Raw genomic sequence first — 22,376 nt, forward strand, 5'->3', positions numbered from 1 at the left:
GCACAGCTTCTGTGGGGAAAAATCCACTCTCAACCTGAGCATTTGAAGTTTATCTGCTCAGAACAAAGTTGCACAAATCTTTTCGGTGGTGCAGCATTTTTAAAGACAAGATGAACATCTGAGCACAAGATGACCTTCTGAAAAGTAAATGTTCTGTTTTTGATATCACAGTGATGTTGCTGTGTTAGGGATTCCTGTCAAGAACATTTAGGCTTGTTTATAAAATGACCTTGTTGGTTTTAAAGATAAAGATGCAGTAGCTGATGAGAAATTATCAACACACTGCCTGCTTCAGTGAGTTGCTTTCTATATAATTAAAGATAACTGTGCTGTGTTTTAATTTATTACTCTTGATGTGCTTTAAAAGCTAAGTGTAGGGCATAAAATCCTATGAAGATGCACTTTATTTACACTTCATTTCTCAATATAAAAGAGCAGAAGTAATCAGGCAGTTTTCACCACAAGTATCTTATAGATAAATAATGTGGTATACAGGGTCTATCTATTGGATACAGAGGACTATTCTGTCTCTACAAACAGAGCATTACTGGAAACCAGTATAATAACTAATCACTTGTGATGCCTAAATAGGATCAAGTGATTAAAATATAGCATTAAGAAGCTAATAAATAAATTGTATTTCTATTTTCAGTGATCTGGAGTTTAATCCAGCTTTACAAGACTGCATGCAGCATGTATGCATTTAAAGTAGCCTTTGAACTAGCAAAAGTGCAGTATGAACAGGCTCAGGGGCATAACACAGAACTGTTTAGATAATGTTTTCTTTACAAGCAAACAGACACCCACTTTGCATCACACGCTGCTGGTTCCGTACTCGTTCGACAGGTTTTCTCGTCAGCACAAACAACGCCACACCCTTGCAGTTCTCTCACCTCCACTGTCCAGGTGCAGGGATCACAGAGAGGGGTGGGGGAGGCAAAGGGGAGGAAGGAGGAGGGTCATTATCCCCTTTGAGGGTGGAGCAAAAGGGGAGGCTAAGAAAGCGGATGAAGCATTTGAAGCTCATATTGACATGTGGCTCTGTAGGCTCCTGTGTGCACAGGTAAGAACGAATGAACTTCGTGGTAGATTGATACTATCTGGTGCTTGTAGTGTAGATTTTCATCTGTAGCCGTGTGGTAGAGGTGGCGGGAGTGTTTACACAGGTTAAACCAGTTTCATTGCCAGGAAGTGGACATGCTGGCAGTCAGGTCACAGCAAAGTTTACTGTGCATTTGCACCTGTTCACATTACTGAATGTGAACTGCATTTATTACTATTTATTTCTTATCTTGCCTTTGGAAGACATCATTTTGGAAAAAATGTAAATAGTATTGATATTTACCCGACATGACATGAACCTATTCCTAGAATTTTCTTTTCGGTCATTTGCAAACAGCCTTCAGTTCCAGGGTTCAGTGTTAATGTAAACAACTAAATATTGATTGTGAAGCATGGTGTTAAAACACTGGAGGTTGAATGACCAGAATGACCACGTAAAATATAAATATGACTTTGTAAGATGTTCCAGAAGTGTTTGTATTTGTCATCCCTGAATTCTTCCACCCTGAGACAAGAAGCCATTTTAATATGTTAACCCTGTTTTTTTTAAAGCCATGGATGGTGTGTTGGAAGGCGCGGCTGTGTTGTGTGTATGTAAACTGGCCTGCAGTCTACTCTTCCTGCCCTCAATGGCCGACTCCTACAGTGCTGTCAGTTTCTGCTGCTGCTGCCTCCTCGTCTTCACAGACTTCCTGGTCACAGGTGAGGGCTTGATTAGGACACTGCAGGATTCTAACCAGTGTTTCCAGTTCCCCCACAGCCCTCTTATACAAACTGAGTCACTTGAATTAGTTTAAAATATCAGAAGGTGTTTCCAACAACCTGTATGTTCAAGTTTCCAAATAATTTTTACTTTTATTTTTTAAGATTAACCTTACCTCACAGCAGAATCTTGGTTTTACTGACCTCCAGTGGCTTAAGCACTCACCCTGCAATGGTGATTTGCAGGCATTACCCAAGGCCTGTGACACCACTGCTGGGTGTGGCTATAGGTGCAGCAAATAATGAATCAAATAGAATAATGATGCCTCGATGGCCTTACAGAAATAGTGAATTTGTTGATCCAGTACACGCTCTGTAATAAATGCACTGCAGAAACAACAGAAAGGAGATGCTGTGAAACGTCACACGTTTTATTTATTGCCAGTGGCTGAGATGTGGCAGTATGTAGCCACAGGCTTTGATCACAGCTGCAGCTGCTCTGCCTGGGATCTGCTGGCTGAGGATGTGATTAATGCTCAGGCTTTAGCAGCATTTGCTGTTGAATCTGCGGACTGTGGATGTGTGCCTCTGTCGATGGAAGAAAACATTTCTGTGAGGTTTCTGATTAAACTGTTAGAGTGTGAGGACTGAAGGAGCATTTTGAAGCATAGGGAGGGCAAAACATGCTAGCTGGAGTCAGCAGGAGCCATGAGAAGCTACTGTTTTCCTACATCAGAAAAAATGAAACAAAAGAGGAAAGGTTTGCTTTAAACTTACTTTCAATACATTTGGTAACTGTTGAACTTTTTAAATCTTAAAGTTATGTAACACTTGACAAAGTCAATGAGTATATATGCTCCTAAATGTTTCAGCGGGGTCTCAATTCATAGATTAACAGCACATCATAAATACTGTGCATTCTCGTATTTCAAAATTCCTCTTAATTACACATCCATGGTCCAATCAAATCTGAAAACCTGCCTTATATCCTTCTGCAAGAGGTCTAAACTGACAGGTGATGACTTTAGGAATGTACTTTTATTGTCTATAATTTGCTTTTATTGAACTTGGAAAAAAGAAACTCTGTATCTATTAAGAAATGGAGCTGGTGTTTCTTAACAGAGACACGTTACAACTCATTCTTTTTAGTACAAAGAGATCTCAGGTAAATACAAGCAGTGGTTTCACAACTCCAACGTGAGTCAGTCTAATCAGCTTTAAGAACCAAAATGCCTGGTAAATTAATTGGGAGCCTGTTTAATCTAATCTATAATAACCTCATCTATAATAAATGTTTATATTTCATAAGGTGATTAGACATCAAAGCAGCAATATCTACCAAACAAACTTGAGAAGAATATAGAAGCATGAATCTAAAAAAGATATAAAAGTGTTTTTCATGTTCACTGTAGGTAAAATAGAAAAGGAAATGAACTTCTATCTTTATCTGAGAGCTACAGATTAAATAATTATTGTAATCTTTGAGTTTGGGTTGTTGTTGTTACTTTACTTTTGGAACTTCGGATGAACATTTTCACAATTTTCTGACAGAACAAGAAAACAAATTACAGATTCTACAATAATAAATATGTGCAAGTTGCTGTTATGTGAGATGTAGTGATCCTGGAACTAGTTCCACTCGCTGCTAGACGCTTTTTATTTACATGTAGCAAATGATAGGAGATGCAAATGCTATAGTTTGCTAAAATAAAGATAAATGAAACAGACCTTATGTAAATTTCACCACTCCTTTTGGTTTTGGCTGGGGCAGTGGTAGAGCATTTAGGAGGCAAGACACATGAACTCCTACGCAGTTACCCGAGTTATTCATACTTCAATCGGTCAAACTGCGTTTGTATGGAGGGGTGTGTTAGGATAAAAAATGATTTGCGGGCTGAGTTACCTTACACCTATATTAGGATGAAGTGTTTTTCAGAGCTTTGCCTTTAATAAAATGGCAGAATATTTATTTTAAGTTACTTTATTAAAGCAACCCTTTCTCTTCTTTCTGATATCTAATTACCTGGTCTAATCCAGTCATCTAACTCACTGACTCTGACACTTTTTCTTTGTGTTTTGTGTTTCTGCAGCTTTTCTGAGTTGCCTTTGCATCTTTGACTCTTGGCTGACTGACTTGACTCCATCAGGGGATTTTATTGCCCTGCGCTTCCTGCTCTTTCTCAGCCAAACCTATGGAGCGGTGCTGCTCCTGACCGCACCTCTGATCGCTGTGGAGACTGTGATCAGACTCCTGTGGCCCTGTGTTGTCGTCCCTCTCAGGACAGCGAGGCGGACAGCAGGCTCTGATGGACAGTGTTGTGATGGGAAGGAGGAGGAAGAGGAAGACAGCAGCGGCTCAGATGAAGACATACGGTCTCATGTTGTCGGCTACCTCTGCTGCCTGTCAGTGTGGGTCATTGTCGCCCTCAATGTCAGGGGGCAATGGAAGCTGGAGGAAGTGTGGGCTGCTGCCTGTCTCCACACAAATAGCTCCCTTGTCAGATGTCTGCCCAGCCTCTTCAGCCCCATTCCTAGCGGCATAAATCTCTGCTGGTCCATGGGCTTCTTCCTCCTTCTGCTCCTGCTGACCACGAGCAGCACAGGCCTTCAAAGGAGATGCCAAGGCCATTCGCTGATGTTCAGAGTCTTCAATAAAGGCGACTGTCACTGCCAAGAACTCATTCCAGAGTTGTCTGCACCCCTCAAGCCTGTAAAACCAGGGATGTTGGTGTCTAAGCCAGCACAGCATGTTGACCCAGAGAAAACAGAGAGCAGCCGTACTGTTCATACAGCCTGGAACAGCTGGCAGATGTTGACATGCAACCATGGAGACTTTGTCCTTATTTCCCCAATGTGTTTGTCTGGAAAGAAGGGAAGACAGGAGCAAGAAATGGCAAGGAGAGATGTATCTGTGGCATTTATCACAGAGGAAAACGTGGACTCACAGTGCAGGAGCTGGTGTGGGTGGCGACAGTGGGGTTTTCCCTGCCTCGGGGTGAATGTAATGATAGGGTTGGTATGTGTGCTCTCCATATTTGTGCTGCCTCTCAACCTAAGCGTGAATGTTGTTCTCGTCAGGACTATTGAGACTCTGCTGGAGCTGTGTATCAAATCTTTACTTTCATCAAACATAGCGGCAAACACAAGAGACACGTCTACCTCTGGTGATGAAACACTCATTTAACGCCAAACAAATGAGGAGAGAAAGTGGAACCTGATTGGTCGCCGTTTGCGACACAGTCATCAGATTACAGCTGGCTTGGCTGTTAACACTGGCTTGAATAGAGCACAAATGCACATTTGCGTGCAGCTGTTCACATGTGTGGAGTAATATGTGGAAACTGCTGATAGCTGTTGAGGAGGCAGGTTGAGGCGTGCTTGGTAGAAAGACACTAAAAACCTCGACTGGAACAGATGGCTGGAAGGCCTCTCCTTACTATTCAGAGCTTTGGGATCTGCCACTATTTGTCATTACACAGTGGGTTACAAAACAAGCCACTCCAGTATAAATAAGGCTAATACAGGCGCAAACACTGTTTTGAAAGTTATGAACAGGATGAATTAATATGAGTCTGCCGATGCTCCATCACATAATGCCTGTTTAAAGCTGCATATAAATAAATGCTGAGTGACTGCAGGGCACACCGGGAATTCTTTTGGTTTTCTTTGTAGGTTTGTTCCAAAGGATTCAACTGAAGCTGAAGTATGTGAACTTGAATACTTATTATTCAGGTTATTCGGAAGTTAACAATCACAATTGCGCATTGAAATAGAACAAATGATCACTTTATAAAAGCAGCGTGAAGCATTAAATCTGTGATTTCTGTTTCTTTGCCATGTTTCTGCTTTCTGTGACCTGTTAGCTGCTACAACAGAAGAGAAAAACACTGAAGGGTATTTTTATTCATCTTCAACATCTCAGCTAACTGCAATATAATATATAATGTGACACTGTATACATAGTTAATAGTAATAAAAACCTGTTTTGCAGAAAGTACTTTTACTATTTATATATATATACACTTACCATCCACTTCACTAGGGACACCTGTTCAACTGCTCATTAACACCAATCACCAGTCAACCAGTCAACTGGCAGCAACTCTATGCATTTAGGCTTGTGGACATGGTCGTAACAACCGACTGAAGAATGGGGAAGAAAGATCTGGGTGACTTTGAACATGCTGGCGTTGTTGATGCCAGACAGGCTGGTCTGACAATTTCAGAAGTTGCAGATATGCTGGGATTTTCCCACTTAACCATAAGTATTTTCTCCATAAAAGAGAAAATATAGAAAATGTCTTGTTGAGGTCAGAGGAGAATGGCCAGACTGCTTCAGCCTCTTGGGAACACTCAAAGAACATTACAACCAAGGTGTGCAGAAGAGCATATCTTCTTGAACCTTAAAGCAGATGGGCTACAATAGCAGAAGACCACACGTGGTTCCAATCCTGTCAGCTAAGAACAGGAAACTGAGGCTATCATCACACAGGTTCCCCAAAATTGGACAATAAAAGATTGGTAAAATGTTGCCGATCTGATCAGATGGTAGGGTCAGAATTTGGTGTTAATAACATGAAAGGTTGCATCCATCCTGCCTGGTATCAGTGGCTCAGGCTGGTGGTGAAGATAAGTGTGAGGGATATTTTTTGGCACATTTTGGGTCACTTTGCATCATCTGAGTATCATTTAAACACCAAAGCGTACCCGAGTATTGTTTCTGACACACTGTACCCATCTTCTGATGGTTGCTTCCAGCAGGATAAAGCGTCATGTCACACAACCCGTTCTCACTCCCAAATCGTAACATTTTACGCTAGGTGACAAATCGTCAACATATTACGTTTTTGGGCACCCAAGGCGTTCCTACGTCACGACATCGGAAAACTGCGGACACATGAGAACCGTTTGGACTCAATCTACACATCTTCGCTTTTTCCCTTAAAATCGCTTTAGAAAACACTATTTCACCTCATTAAAGTGCTGGTTAAGGTTAGGAATAAGGTTATGGTTAGGTTTAGCGATAAGGTTAGGTTTAGGCTTAGGTATACGGTTATGGTTAGGTTTAGGCATAAGGTTATGGTTAGGTTTAGGGATAAGGTTAGGTTTAGGCGTAGGGATACGGTTATGGTTAAGGTTAGGAATAAGGTTATGGTTAGGCATAAGGTTATGGTTAGGCTTAGTGATAAGGTTAAGTTTAGGGCTGCAGTACAGGGCTGGAAACTGCCGCGTACCATAACAACGTGGAAGGTCACCTTTCGCGTTCCTCAGGAACGCCGCAGGACGTGACAAAACGTCGGGATGTTACGCCTCTGTCACAAGCTCAAATCATCTCAAACTGCTTTGTTGAACGTGACAATGAGTTCACTGTACTCAAATGGCCTCCACTGTCAACAGATCTCAATCCAGTAATCCAACAGAGCATCTCTGGGATTTTGTGGAACAACAGATTCACATCATGGATGTGCCGAAAGCAAATCTGCAGCACCTGTGTGATGCTATGATATCAATACGGACCAAAACCTCTGAGGAATGTTTCCACCACCTTGTTCAATTAAAAATTTCAAAAGCATTGAACCCTGTACTAGCAAGGCGTTTCTAATAAAATGTCCAATGAGTGTCTTCTTGTAATACTTATTTATGAGTAATAAAACCTTTTTTTATAGTAAATGCTTTTACTTTATATATTTTTACTGACTACATTTTCAATGCAGGAATTTTAAAAGTAATCAAATTTTATTCTGTTTAAATTTGTGCTTTTACTTAAAAACAGGCACAGAAATTATTTCCATTCTCGTTTTTGTCCTTTAAGTTGAATATTAACTTTGCACAGACTGGAATAGGTACCCTTGCTCTTTCAAAAAGTACCAAAGAAGTACGATTCAGCCCCACTAAATCTCTCTGATTAACAGCTGAAGTTGTTCCCGTGTTGCCCGTTTCTGTTGTTGGTGACTTGGTTGACTTTCATCTGGTTGTCTGGCAACAAGTCCCTGCAAAAACTTAAACCTGGCTCTTAAAGTCTGTGATTCTACAGAAGAATCTTCTTTTGTATGCATTGGCTAAACAAACAAAATGTAAGGTGTTATTAGTGAGGTTTAGAGATAATTGGCGATAGGTTTTTGTTTCTTTTATATCAGTGGTGTCAAACTCGTTCATGTTCATGGGCCCCCCTCTCTCTCTCTGCTGGTTCTGGCCTGCAGGCTGTACACTTGACACCTCTGCTTTAGAAACAAAACTGACTTAGTCCTCTGGCAATATCTTCATATTTAACAGGCATGTATCCAGCTCAGAAAAGGTTATCGGGTTTTCCTGTCCATACACAGGAGACAGCACATTTCTCAAACCTTAAAAAAAAAAAAAAGGAAACCCAAAACAACTTAGGACCAGTTTCGCAAATGGTAGAGCCGCTTTAGACCAATAGGTCTCAAATTGCTTCTGGCATGCTCTCTTTAGTTAGTTTTGGAGTTTCAGTGATTAAAAAGAAATCCAAATGAAAGTTTTAGAGGAATAACTTTCAAATTAATCTTAATTTAGTTTCCCATCACATTTACTCCAATTTTGTGTGTCTTCTCTTGTCTCTGCGCTTTATTGAGACATCTACAGTTCAGTCCATACGTTTGTGGACAGTGAGGCCTTTTTTTTTTTTTTGCCTTTGTAGACGATCAAACAATCATCATGTGATTTAAGTGCAGACTTTAAGCTTTAATTCAAGTGACTGAGCAAAAGTTTAGGTGTTACAGACATTTTCAGCGGCTCAGAAATAATTGGATAATTAACTGACAGGCCATTTCATGGTTAGGTTCCCTGGTTATTTCATGACAAATGAAGCAGATAAATGAGCTGAAGTTCAATCCAAGTGTTGATCTTGTCAGTGAAAAGTGAAGAATGCCATTTTCTGGCTGAAAAAAAATGGGGAAAAACTTTAAGAGTTGCCAAATCATCAATCACATTCCTGAAAAGAAGGAATGCACCGGCCAGCTCAGCAATATCAAAAGATCTGAAAGACCACAGTAGACTGCTAAAGTGGATGATGACAGAATTATTTCCGCCTTTAAGAGGAACACCTTCATAACATCCATCCAAGTCAAGGTGTATCATTTTTTTTTAGATCTACAATCAAGAGATGCCTTCATGTATGGAAATATAGACAGTTTACAACAAGGTGCAAACCACTGGTTACACTCAAGAACAAGGAGGACAGATTAGATTAGACTTTGACAGAAAATATCTGCATGAACCTGCACGGTTCTGTTCTTCAGAGCGATGAAACTAAGATAAACGTGTACCAGAATGATGGGAAGAGAAATAGATGGAGGAGGGAAACGGCTCATCTGAAGCCAGAGATCTGTCAAACATGATCGACGTAGCATTGTGGCATCGGCATGCATGGCTGCAGGGAACCAGGCTACTAGCGTTTATTTGATGATGATGATGATGATGATTATGTATAGCAGCAGTCACATCATCACATCTGAAGTCTACAGATTCAGGCTAATGCAGAGTGCTTCGCAGTCCTAATGAATAATGACCCAAAGCATACTGCTAAAGAAAAGTAAAGAAGTTGGGCATATTCTTGAATGGCCAAGTCAGATAGCTGATCACAATCCAGCAGTGTAGCTTTTTTCAATAAATGCAAAACTGGAGGCAGAGAGACTCACAAACAAGCAGCACCTTCAGCAGAACATCATTAACTGCAAAGGATTTTCATCCACGTAGTAAAAACAATTAAAATTCTGCTAGTTTGTTCAATTAATTCTGAACATTTTGAGAAAATGGGGGACTATTTATAAAAAATACATTTAAAAAAGACTATAATTTCTGAACAATTAATGCTTTACTTTTGTCAAATACCTTGAATTAAAGCTGGAAGCCTGTGCTTCACATACTGATTCTTTGATTTAAAATCCACTGCGTTGGTGTGCAGAGACCAAATTAAAAGCAAACAAACAAAAAAAACCCAAATCTGTGTCACTATCCAAAAACTTAGGGACCAAACTATAGTTTATCTTCTGCTTTGTCTTCTGACTTCTCTAGAGGAGACATGGAAACGATTTTTTCCCCCTTTTACTACTGCTTCAGGTTTCTACTTCAACTATTTGCATAAAAAATGTCTGTGTTGTTCTTTTAATGATGAACAATTCAGATAAAAAAACAAAAACAAAATACTGACATGATGTAGCAACCAAAACTTAGGGAAACGTGCCAACACCAGAGGGCACTCTGCTACAACAACAAGCCTGGACTTCGCTGTGTTCAGTGCTTCAGCATGTAACAGGAGAGGCATGAGGAGGACTCAGGAAACAGGATGAAGGTGAATTAGACTGTCTCCTTTCTGATTGAGCTAAACACCTTCGCACTGCTTCTTTTACGGTGCAGAGACTTGTGCTGACAAATACACTGACTCATGCAAGATTATACAAGAAGGTCAATTTCTCTGTGCGTCCGCTGTGGACTAAAGTTTGAGGAGTGCAGTAGAGAATGTGTGTGTGTGTGTGTGTGTGTGTTTGTGTGTGTGTGAAAGCGAGAGGGAGGGTTTTTTATTTTATACAAGTAGATGATGACATTTTAAGGGAAAAGTTGCTTCAAATTTCCTCATTTCTGAAGTTCTTACTATTCAGTGCTGGAACTGTGATCTGTGAGGAGGGGGGGAAAAGAACAACAGACTGTATTTTTATACAAGATTTGAGATAATTTTCTTCCTAATGGCGTAACATTTTATTGCCTTAACAAGACACCCACAAGTGATTTATCTTCTCCCAGCTAGATGAGTAATCCTCTGCTTCACCTACACATAACTTTTTTTCTTTTTCTTTTCTGTTTTCAATTTCGGAGACAGGATGAAGGCAAGATTTTTTCATTTCTTTAATGAGCTCTGGAGTGTGTTTATCAACCAAAAGGGGGATACAAAACTCTATCTAAAGTTCATCTGTTCCTTTATGAAGCTCCAAATGACAACAACAGATGGCTCATGGTACTGAAGAAAACCCCTACAATTAAACAACCCTCTATGAGCAAGCACTTGGTCATGGTGGGAAGGAAAAACTCCCTTTTAACAGGAAAATATCCCCAAAAGCAGACTCAGGGAGGGACAGCCATCCGACCCAGCTCTATAAGGAAGGTTTTAAGCCTACTCTTAAAAGCAGAGAGGGTGTCTTGTCTTTTGAATCCAAACTGGGAGCTGGATCCCACCTTTTACTTTTAGAAATTCAAGGAATCAAAAGTCTGAGTCTCAGTCTGAGAGCGAAGTGCTCTGTTAGAATAATAATGTACTATGAGGTCTTTAAGATATAATAGAGGCTAATTATTCAAGACTTTGTATCAATTCAACATTGAGCCATTGAAGAGAAGCCAGTAATGGAGAATTGTGTCCAAAAATGCATAACTAATGGAAAATCACGCCCCTATACGAGAGAAAAAGAAGTCCACACATGGGAGCAACAGGAAGCAGACAATGTTTGGCATTCTGGCTTGATAAATGACCTCAGTGTTCAATCAATTAACAAAATAGATGTTGGACTAATCCCTTCAGCAGTGAGATGGTGTAAAATCCTGTGGCACAGTCATGATCCTCAAGTCCCATTTAATCTAATACAGTGCATAATCCATGAACATGAACTGCATAATAACACAGATGATGGATCTGTTCATGCCACCAGCATTACGGCTGAAGCTCTTGTTCTTCAGCAGGAAGGGAAAAAAATGATGACAAAAGTGAGCCTCTATTTCTGCTTTCCCCATCACTTAGAAGATTAAAAACCCTACACTCCCGCCTCAGGAGGGCCACATCAGACTGGAATCAGATACGGGTCTCTCAAAGGAGAGCTCAGTGACTTTTTAATGGACACTTTCCCCTCTGGGAAAAATGTCTATTACGGGTTGGACACCTTCTCCTCGGATAAAAATGTCTTTAATCACAGGAGCGAGCTGAGAAAAGTACCCAGAGTCAAAGCTGAGAATATGAAGCCTCTTGTCCTGAGGGTCTGCTCTGAATCAATGGCACTGCTTCAAACTGCACCGTTTGTTCATGAAACAACGCTCAATTGCTTTGGAGTGTGAAAGAAGAAAGAACTAAGGCACAAAGTCAGAAACACAAATAACATTTTGTTTTTCTTCCTGGCGTTTTTGACATAGAACGTGACTCAGACATTAATCGTTTTTGTCGGGATTAAAAAAAATAAAATAAAGGGGCTGCACGACAGTTTCTTCTTTGCTGTTTCACTGAGCTTCATTCAGATGCATCACAGATGGCAGACGAACAGGATGCATTGAAAACGGTGGCTCACCTGCAGTGAGGGAACACTGAACTCCAGCAGACATCTTTTTTTATTCATCATGTCACACGCCCGAGCCTCAGACTCAGCCAAAATAGGGAACAGTAATGAAAAAGAGTGCACAGCCTCCCACATCCCTGCTGGATACCTTAGCAGAGCTGCGAGTTTGGCACAGCCCAATAAAATGTGTGGCATGAAAACTCTCTCTGATCTGGAGCAGGCATTGACAAGCTCAGACAAAGCCTTCCTACATTTCTAGCAGGACTCATCTGCCTACCAGATGTTTCATTTTAGGGGTTTTGGTTTCAGCTGCCGCATGGTGTTCATTATGATGATGGTGTAACAAAAATGTGACAGATCGTCACAGATGCAGGAATAGATGACCGCTACCCTTCAATGTCCAAAGGAAACAGCACAAATAAAAGATGAAGTTAAACGCCAGGTGGTGCTACACAAAAAGAGCACTGAGGCTGGGTTTGGGTGAAGACTCTAAATGTTTTGATTTTACACCCTAAGATAAAGCTGTGCTCCATTTTTCTAGAAAATGTGAGAGGGGGGAAAAGGAAAGAAAAGAAATCGGGAATAAAGTTAAGAAGTAGATTTAAGATTGATGACCTCTCCTCCAAAATGAAAACTAGTCATGCGTGATGACATGCTGGCACTCAAAAGATAAATAGAGTGCATTTATGTATTACTTTTTTAGACTTACTGACCATTTAATGTGCTTTAAACTACAACATACATTCACCCACTCGTTCGCTTCTTAAGAAATGTTTACAGCAGCTTCTTAGGACATCTTTTCCAAGGACACTCTGTTTTGCGGACTGGAGGAGCCGGGGATCAATTCTCTGATCCACTGATTTCTTGAGCTGCAGCTGCTATGTAAGTTCTCTATTAAACACTCTGTTCTGTGGCACACTGAGGTGTGCAGATGAGCAGACTTCAGTTTTCCGAATTGGTATTATGAGAAAAATGAACCGGATTGCTCTGCGGAGCCGCTGCACCATCAAAACAAAGTTAATGAGACAATGAGATTTTTCGCAGTCATTTATTGTACATTAAAACATTTCCCACAAACCTCCAGTGGCAAAAGCTCACTAGAATATATTCACACAATGATGGGTGCGCATGGGGGCCCCTCATCAAAAGACACAATCATCATAATTATCATTAAAAGTGTCATAGATACTGTCGTCATTTTAACCATTCGCATCACCGTCACCAGTAACATCACCTCACAACAATCTCCTTCTTAATATTTAATATAAAGTCTTAATGAAGCAGACAGCACAAGGGTCTGCAACAAACTGGGGTCAAGTTTTGTTTTAACCTGGGGGGTTACTCCAAGGATGTTTTCCAGATAACAGATCGAAGAGAGAAAAATAACCCACTGTGTTATCTGGGGGCATTTTTGTTGGGTATTTGAGGTGTGTCAGGTGTTACTCAGCCACATCAGATAACTAGTGAATAACTCGCAGGCGCCTGCAGATCTGTGCAAGCTAAGACAAGCGCACAGAATCATCTGCAGAGTCACAAAATTTGACCCTAGTTTGCATCATACTGCACATACTTCAATCACATCCTACAAAAACAGGGGCACTGCCCCGATTTTTCTTTTACATGGACAAAACAAGAGGACACACATACAAATGCAAATGTGTACAGAGGCAATGGAAGGTCAAACTGATCCTTTTTTTTGTTCATTTGTAGATTTCCTGCAGAAGAAAAATCTATTAAGCTCTGCTTGATAGCAGGGTATTTTGCAATAAACATTTTGGCCGCTCCGTGGGTATGCCTGGATGGCCAGATGGGTGTTTATCAACCACAACCAAAGCTGGATTTAAAATTATAGCTGCAGCAGGCTGCACAAACACACCCGTGAACATCCCCTCCGAGCGCCTCACGCGTCTCTCAGTGTGCCGGAACTGGCCGAGGGACAAGAGCCTCTTAGAGCAGATTCTGCTCGACTTGTGTTTAACTAATGATAAACAAGAGCACTTGAGGCACGTGTCAAAAACACAAGTGAGCCTCTGAGGACTTCTCAGTGATTCTAATCACAGCGACGGCGGCGGCAGCAGCATTGGGAATGCAAGTCACAGGAAATATCGTTATACTGCTTGAGTTCATCCATCCATCACCTTTTATTTGATAATTAAAAGTTCCTAAAATGTACAGTTTACACAAATGATATGATTTAGAACAACAAAGCGAACAATTGGTCTCAGAACTGATCTATAATGGTCAGGTTTTCAGAATTTATGCATTTGTCTCTGCTCAGTTCAGTATGATTTACAAATGTTTTTGACATCAAGACAAATGATCAAACATCAGGTGTTGTGTAACTTAAACATGATCCAGCATGATGAGACTTGTTTTTTTTTTAAACTACTGATACTTTATATATACACACACACACACACACACACGTATTCATTTCCACCAATGAGCAGCATATGTCTGCACAACCTCATCACCTCAGCGAGCCTATGGACTTCTATAATCATTCATTTAGGTGCTAGTGCACACAGAACTGGAGCTTTCTACACAATGATAAAACCTGTACAGACACATGGATGTAGAAGGAACTACCATGGTTTCAGAGACAAGTTTAAAAAAAAAAAAAAAAAGTGCCAGCACACTTGACGAGCAGATCGCTGTCCAACCAAAAGCCAAAATAGGCGCCAAGTGCTGTCAATCACATTCCACAGACAAAGCTAAGCCAACTGTACAGCGCAGAGAAGACAAGTGACCGGTATCCACTGTCCACTTGTTTGGACAGGGAGAGGGAGGGAAAGAGAGAGGGACGTCAAGTCTGAAAAGCCTGAAGCTTGATACAGAGAGCAGAGCCCCCTGGGAGTGTGCAAGGCGGGCCTTAGACAGTTACTTTAAAACTGAGGATAACTTTTATTTATTTTTTCCACTGCTGCCACAGACCTCAAAATAAGCCCAGGGGTCCCCACTGTCTCTATTTAATGCCATCTTTTTCATGAAAGATGCAGAATGAGGCTCAACAGCAGGTTGTACCTGTACGGTCACTTCAAGTCAAAAAGAGAAGAAGAAGAAGAAGAAAAATGAAGTTTTTAGTTTTAAGAGCAACATTGAGCACAATTCCAACACCGAACTGAAGGAAATAAGTATTTCAAACACCCTATTTAACATTTTGAAAGTGATTTCTTAAACATCTTTTGAAACACGTGAAACCCGTGGATTCATCGATGGATTCATCTGTCAAGACAACTGCGATCACAGAGGCGAGCAGCTCTTAAAGGCGTACAGTGTTGATTCGCAGTGGCTGCACATTCTTGCCATTAGCGTGACTCTGGCCAGGGCTGAAGTAGGGGAAGACCTTGGGGGGGAATTTCTCTCGGTAGGTGTAGAGCCAAGACATGTCGTCTGCATTGTAGAAGATGAGGAGGCCTTTGGGGTAGTCCAGGAACACCCCAACCTTCTCCAGCTTGCTCTTGACATTGAGACGGGTCCAGGGCTCGGTGCAGGCGCTGTACTGGTTCCCGTCATGCATAACGATGCAGTAGAAGCCGCGGCTCGGCTGGATCTGGATGCTGCCTTTGCGACTGACTGTCTCGCTGGCCACGCCGATCATCCACTGAGTCTTCTCCGACACCATCACCTCCCAGTAATGAACGCCAGACGAAAAGCCCTCTGCACCCAGAACGGACACCTCGACATCAAAGCGCCGAGGGGAGTCCTGCAGAGGCTGTGGATGGAGATTCCCGTAGGCCACGATGGTGCAGTCGTCTGAAAGAATCAGTCTTTGGTGGGCTGTGATGGGGTCGAGGGTCAAAGCTGCTGGCACTGAAGAAAGAAATGAACAAGAGAAAGCATTTAATTTAGTTTTAGATTTAACCCTGAAAAGAGACTGAACAATGAAAAATAAAACAAAAAGTTAAAAAAAAGAAAAAAAAAACACATTAATATGTTATGACTCAGCTTAGCCAGACAGAAAAGCAAGGACAGCAGTGTTATTCTCAGCAAGTCCGTTTGCTCCATCATGCTGCCGCTGCGGGAACAGTTTTGTGCTGAGGCAGTGAGTTAAAAACTCGACTGCTGGTCACTTTGTAGGAGAGGTGGGGTCAGGGTGATGAAACAGAAAAGTTACCATCGATTTCATCATTTCGATCACAAACTGAAAGTTGGAACAAAAGTTTCGGCTTTATTCTCTGATTCTGATTTGCAGTACTTTGCAAAAAGTTTTGAAAAAGTTTAAAACTTCAGATCCTTCTTATCCATCAGGGAGGCTTCTGATCAGTCCCAAATTTATTCTGCTGCATGACAACAAGCTCAAACCTCCAGGCAGAGTTATGAAGAACTGTCTTCAGGATCTGTGGTTGCTGCTGTTTTTTTAAAGGCACAAGATGGTGACAGCAGATATTGTAATTAGGGGCATGATTTTGGAAGGTAACTGATACTGCAACAACTTGGCCATATGTTGTCCATGGTAACAATGACAACCAGCCAATCTGGGATAAATCACAATTTCTCTGTTTGCCTTTAGTTGGGGAATTGAACCCCTAGTGTTTGCATTATTATCATCATCATTATCATCATTATTATTATTATTGAGTTTCTTATAAGTTAGTTTCTAAAAATGATTCGGGGGCTTAATTTTTGTGGAATCTTTCTGACATCTGAGTGAAAGCACAGAGATACCAGTTTCATAAACTTTATCAATCCACACTCACCAAGCTGTGGAATTAAAATTTAATGAATCAGTTAGAGATGCAGCAGCTGTGAATGTGGCTGACAACCAAAATCATTTTGTTTGCTCAGATGCTAATCGCTGTTAATTCAACAAAGCTGGTCAATGCCGATGTTTGACCAATAATGTCCCACTAAAGAAAACTTTTGTGACCATGTGCAGTGACCCTGGGATCTCGCTGCCTTTGATGCTTTACAGACCACTTTCAATCAGTTGCAATCAGTCTGCTAACAGTTTGTGACTGAATAGGGCCAAAACGTCAATTCTAAGTAATCATGTCACAGACAGGTTGCACTTATCAGTGTGGTTTTACTCAGATTGCTAACATGTTGCCTCCAATCTATCTGGATTTATAAATTAGACGTCAATTAATTTCAAACCTTCATCAATCTGTCTGAGACTGCAGTGAGTCCAAGTTGGGGTGTGACTGTTTGTACAGGTCACATGATGGGAAGCAACCTGTCTCCAATTGCCTTATAACTCTAAGTCTTTAATGCAGCTACATTTGATTGGTCACCAAAGGAGGGCTGAACGCAATCACCAAGTCTGAGAAACCAGATTTTTCCTAGTGCTAGAAGCCATTTTCACTAGGAGGCATTTTAGTGTGCCTGAACCATGAAACCTTTGCATTCTTGGAATAAATGAATAAAATAATGTAACTTTCTTGTTGTACATTTCTTTTTTGCAAAGTAGACTCTGGTAAAGGTCGGCTCTTTCAATAGCTGTACAGCAGGCAAGCGAAACGGACAAATAAATCCTAAAATGTCTGCACTCCAAGCTACTACTGAGTTAAAGTAAGAGGCATTGTGTTATCTTTTGGGAAAACCAAGCATTTAACCCAAACAACATTACAGTATGTATGTATAATTGCTGCCAGAATTGGAGAAGGTGACCAGAGGCCTGGCCTGTGGTAGAGGACGAGTAATGGGTTGTCATTATATGGCACACCCCACTGCAGCTCAACTCCTATTTCAGGAACATGACCCGTGTGCATGTGAGTGTGCGTACACTGTGATGTAGTCTTCATAATGTGTTTTTACATTCTTGTATACATCATATACTTCAAAAATGAAGCGCTCTCATGAATCTGCACAGGATGTGACCATGTAAAGAGAAGAAGCAGTAATTACAGGGATGGGAGGAGCAGCTTCAGCTCACAGCCCTCCTCGTCTGTAGGAGGCGGGTCTGCAAACGTTTAGTTATAAGGGAAGCACTTCAGGCCAAACAATAACATCTTGTTCCCTTTGCCCCCTTTTATATGAAGCAAATTCAGGAAAGAGAGGGAAGGGCAACTTTCCAGTTCTCCCGTATTTATATCAGCTGGGATAAATGGAGGTGAAATGTCTGGCAGCCTGCCAGTGGACAGGACAATAGCTTCTTCACACAATGACATCTGCAGTGTTTGTTACAATCGAGTCATTAAAATTTCATAAGCGGAGTGCCTCTGTGTGTCATATGAAGAAACATGAAGGCAGACACACATGAGGAGACTCCATTTCCCCGCTGCTGAACATGAGGAAAGAAAAATAGGAAAAGAGAAAGAAGGGGGGGGAAGAAAAAAAAAGAAAAAAAGAAAAAATGGCACAGGGTCTGGTAGTTATTTCTGCTAACCCATCAGTGACAGCAAGGGATGATGGGAAGAATGTCTTTGTTGCATCTCTGGCAACTGCTGGTGATGGATCGTAACCAATTGTTCCATTTGGCAGGCAGTCAAGGGAGGCCAAGAAAGTGCCCGGCCTCCACTCAGCCAGCAACGGGTTGAAATGAGAGAATTGATTGAGGGAGTAAAAAAAAATAAAATCCTCAGCACATTATTTTAAATAATCTCCTCTGAGTGAGTGATGGCTGTAGGGCAGAGATGGTAGAGCTCCTCTCAGGACCGCAAACACAGAAGGACATTACCAACCTGCAGGTTCGATTACAGACGAGAAAGAAGCTCAAAAGCTTCCCAGAAATATTAATGCTGGATCTTCCAACACTCTATATTTGTGAAGAAAATTAGATTATCAACCTATTCTAGGCTCCATCTTCTATGGAAGATGTGGTTACTTGTTTTCTTTCCAGGTTAGTTGAGATGATTAATTCCTTTCTAATGTCCTTGGGTAAAATATAAACACAACAGCTAGAAACAGGGTGAAAAGAGTAAGTATGGCTGTGTCCAAACACAACCAAAGCCAGAAGCCAGCTCTTTTAATTTCTCTGATTAACATGTAAAGTCTTGTCTGTTTAATATGGACAAATCAAGTATACCCAGCAATTTGTGGTTTTAAAGTCTTAGCACAAAGTCAAACAGGCCAAAAAAGCTTTAAAACAGGAACAGACAGCCACACAGAAAGCAGTGTGCTGCTTTTAAACTGATTTAACAAACATGCAATGTAAATGAGAGCTTTAGAGGGGCTGCTAGATGGATTTTTTTCAGTTATGCACAAAGCCAGACAAGCTGTTTACTTCCACTGTATCTGAGAAGCTAAGCTAGCCACTGTCTAGACTCATTTAGTGGTAGGATGTGGGAGCGGGACTAAAAGCAAGCAACATTTTTCAAAAGTGAGTATTCACTCCTTTAACACCTGTATATTTACTAAACCACATGTCTGAGTACATCACAGCACATCTCATGATGTAGTTATAGTCACACACCAGAGCATCAATGCATCTACATATAAGCAAGGCTCATTTAAAACTTTGAGATCTTTTTACTTTACATAAAATTTAAGATCATACTTGAGATTGAAATGCACATCAAATGTCAAAATATACAAAAAAACCAAAATCCCACTCTTATTGTGTACAATCTCGTTATAATTCTAAGCTACGTTGCATTGGCTCAGTTCTGAAACACCTTGGACACACAGCACAGTTTGCGTCAGGCTTTTAGTGCTTTTAGCGCAGGAGTAATAGTTATTCTTATGCCATTAATTGTTCAGCTTGCATCTTCCCATGTCCAGAGACTAACGAGAAGGTTGGCTAGCAAAGCTCTTCTTCATCACCATCTGGCCTAAACTGACCACCTCCTTTGGCTCAGTCACACTAGATTAAAAATAGGATTCCCACATCCTTGTAACTAGGAAAATAATTTCTGGTTATCTGGTATTTGCATTCAGTGACTAACTGCAAGTACCTGCAGGGATGCAGTTGCACAGATCGTCTGAGGGGTATACTGTGCAGTTCAACACAGCCAGGGTTTTTGTGCTAGCTGGCTTGACAAAACTTAAAACTGCCGTAGGAGATAACATATCACGAGGATATTTATCAACTTTCTGTTAAGCTGGGCTTTCTGTGCATGTTTGCACAAAAAGGAGAGTTCTACAGACATGTGACTCTTTTTTCCACACAAAACGATCCCTACGAGTGCCACCTTAGAACAAATATATAAACCTGAATGAGTTAGCCAAACAGTAAAATGTGTTCAAACAGTGAAAACAGCGGCATTTTGTTTTTGGAAATTCCCACATTATGACAATAAGAACAGACTCATTCAAACTGAAATTAAGACATAAGACTAAGGATTTGAAGGCACCCATCATACCTGGTGAAATGTCCTGGAAGAGTGATTTCCATATTGTATACTGTAAAGGACCCATGTACTTTGATGTCGGGAAGTCCTCATACGTTAGGTTGGTCTCATGAATCTTCCCCTTGATCCTGAGTCAGAAAGAGAGATCAATAACAGTCCAAATCCAATTTGCTGCTTTTCTCCCGCCCTTAATAACACTGCCTGTGGTGTTCAGACCACAACATTGACCCCACAAGTAATAAATCTACTTTGTGTGTTTTAAATATGCCATTAAGCAACTGACAAACTACTTCATGAATCTCAAGGCACAGGGATAAAAAAAATAAATAAATAAAAAAAAAAAATAATAATAATCACAGTACACAGTCAATACGAACCTCTACACGAATCACTCAGAGCACTTACATGAAGTTCAGAGATCAGGCAAGCAATCGAGTGGGTTGGTTAACAGTGTGAAATCTTCATGGGACTTTCCTACGCTTTTGAGCTCTTCTGTTCAAATGCTATTTTTTTTAAGGCAACCTATGTCGATGTGCTAATTCTTCTTCCTCCTGTGTCAAAACAAGATTTTACATGTGTTTTCGACATCTAAGATCTTGAGTTCCTCTTTCTTTATCCCACAGAAATATTTCTGTGACTCATCTTGAAATTGAGAGCGCAAACTTTTTTCTTCTGTTATCTGATCACAAGGTGATTTGGGTCAAGTAGCTACTGTAAGCCATCTGACTGCATAAAAGAAATGACTGTAAGCTTGCAGAGAGATGGTATGGGTCACAGAAGTGCTACTGGATCTGCATTTACAAGAACAGCATGTTTCAATTCATCTCCAGATCAATGGAGATGGGGGCTTTTTTTAAACCATGACCACATCTTATATTTTAAGAACACTTTTGCACTTTAGTCTGAAGAAAATATTTATAGGGAATGCCAAGTGATGTGTGCACAAACAAACAGCCTTTTACACACACAACTACATGTATGGACAAAGTGACAATTTCTTTACGTAGAGCCCATTGTACACCTCTGAATTTTGCACACTTCACACTTGGTCAAACCAGAGGAAAGGGTGTTTAGGGAGACTTCAAGTACCACAAAACGATACCATGATATTATTACAAAAGAGACTGAGATGGATCAGTGCAAGTATCTTAAGAAATCTCCTTTATAAATTATTTACAGGCTCAGTGTTTCTGATAATGAAATTACTGTAGGTCTAACAAATATAAACTTGTTAACTCAAGTATGAACAAACTGATACAGTTTGTCTTTCTGTATTAAAATGATGATTTTCTTGTTTGGACCATTTGATTCTATAATAAAGATGGATTGACAGTTTGCCCGCTTACACTGATTTAGTCTAAAGTACAGGACAAAAATGTTAGGATAAAAGTATTACGTGACTCTCCTTTTAATCTTTTAGTTCAGGTGTTTTCATTCCTGTTGTTAAAGGTGTATAAACCTAACCACGTAGCACTGAAACACTGAAAGAATGGGTCGCTCTAACAAGCTCATTGAATTCCACAGTAGTACTGTAATAGAACGCCACTGTTGCAACAAGTCAGTTCATGAAATTTCTAGATGTCTAGCTATTTCATGATCATCTGTAAGTGGTGCTATTGTAAAGTGGAAGGTTTTAGGAAATACAGCAAAACTCAGCCACGAAAAGGCAGACCACAAAGTTACAGAGGAAAGGCGCACAGCGCAGAGCTTCAATCCTCCTCTGGCATTAACAGGAGAACAAAAAACTGAGTGCTGGGAGCTTCATGACATGGTTTTCCATGGTTGAGCGGCTTCTGCAGCTGTAATGTGCCGGTGGTCTAGTACATTCTTTATTGAAGCCACATGTAGCTCATGTAACAAAACTACATGACAGAAAAAAAACAAAGACCATTAAACATCTTTGTAAGGTGCCAGGCCACCATGAGCCTCATGGTTATACTCCTACTGGGGAGACCAACATCATTTCTGTTCTTCGTTTCTCTTTTTGTTAGTATTTTTGTTCCTTCATCTTCTGTGTCCACATTAACAATTGACGATGTGACCTCTAAATTAAGACCAACTTGGCTTTCTTATGACTGTATACATCTCCTAATAATGTTTGTAATGTTTT

General features: G+C 40.7%; 2 protein-coding genes across 2 annotated transcripts in view; one reads left to right on the top strand and one right to left on the bottom strand.

Annotated features, from left to right (window-relative positions):
- Nucleotides 1-945: 945 nt before the first annotated feature.
- LOC134627652 (uncharacterized) lies at nucleotides 946-6,726 on the top strand. The gene is made up of 3 exons (XM_063473945.1): nucleotides 946-1,063; nucleotides 1,615-1,764; nucleotides 3,855-6,726. The coding sequence occupies exons 2-3, from the start codon at nucleotides 1,617-1,619 to the stop codon at nucleotides 4,946-4,948; spliced, it is 1,242 nt and encodes a 413-aa protein (XP_063330015.1). The 5' UTR covers nucleotides 946-1,063; nucleotides 1,615-1,616; the 3' UTR covers nucleotides 4,949-6,726.
- A 6,341-nt stretch (nucleotides 6,727-13,067) lies between these two features.
- Nucleotides 13,068-22,376, bottom strand: part of trim62.1 (tripartite motif containing 62, tandem duplicate 1) — a 35,365-nt gene continuing 26,056 nt past the window's right edge. Inside the window, exons 5-6 of the mRNA XM_063473946.1 lie at nucleotides 20,279-20,394; nucleotides 13,068-15,848 (exon numbers count right to left, since the gene is read on the bottom strand). Coding sequence (XP_063330016.1) covers nucleotides 15,298-15,848; nucleotides 20,279-20,394 — 667 coding nt within the window. The 3' untranslated portion in view covers nucleotides 13,068-15,297. The remainder of the gene's footprint in view (nucleotides 15,849-20,278; nucleotides 20,395-22,376) is intronic.

The sequence above is a fragment of the Pelmatolapia mariae genome, linkage group LG5 (genome assembly GCF_036321145.2).
Source record: "Pelmatolapia mariae isolate MD_Pm_ZW linkage group LG5, Pm_UMD_F_2, whole genome shotgun sequence".
In the NCBI taxonomy this organism is placed as follows: domain Eukaryota; kingdom Metazoa; phylum Chordata; class Actinopteri; order Cichliformes; family Cichlidae; genus Pelmatolapia; species Pelmatolapia mariae.

Coding starts and splice junctions, on each gene's coding strand:
- LOC134627652 (XM_063473945.1), top strand. CDS start 1,617: ATGGATGGTGTGTTGGAAGGCGCGGCTGTGTTGTGTGTATGTAAACTG. Junction 1,765..3,854: donor CACAGACTTCCTGGTCACAG/GTGAGGGCTTGA, acceptor GTGTTTCTGCAG/CTTTTCTGAGTTGCCTTTGC.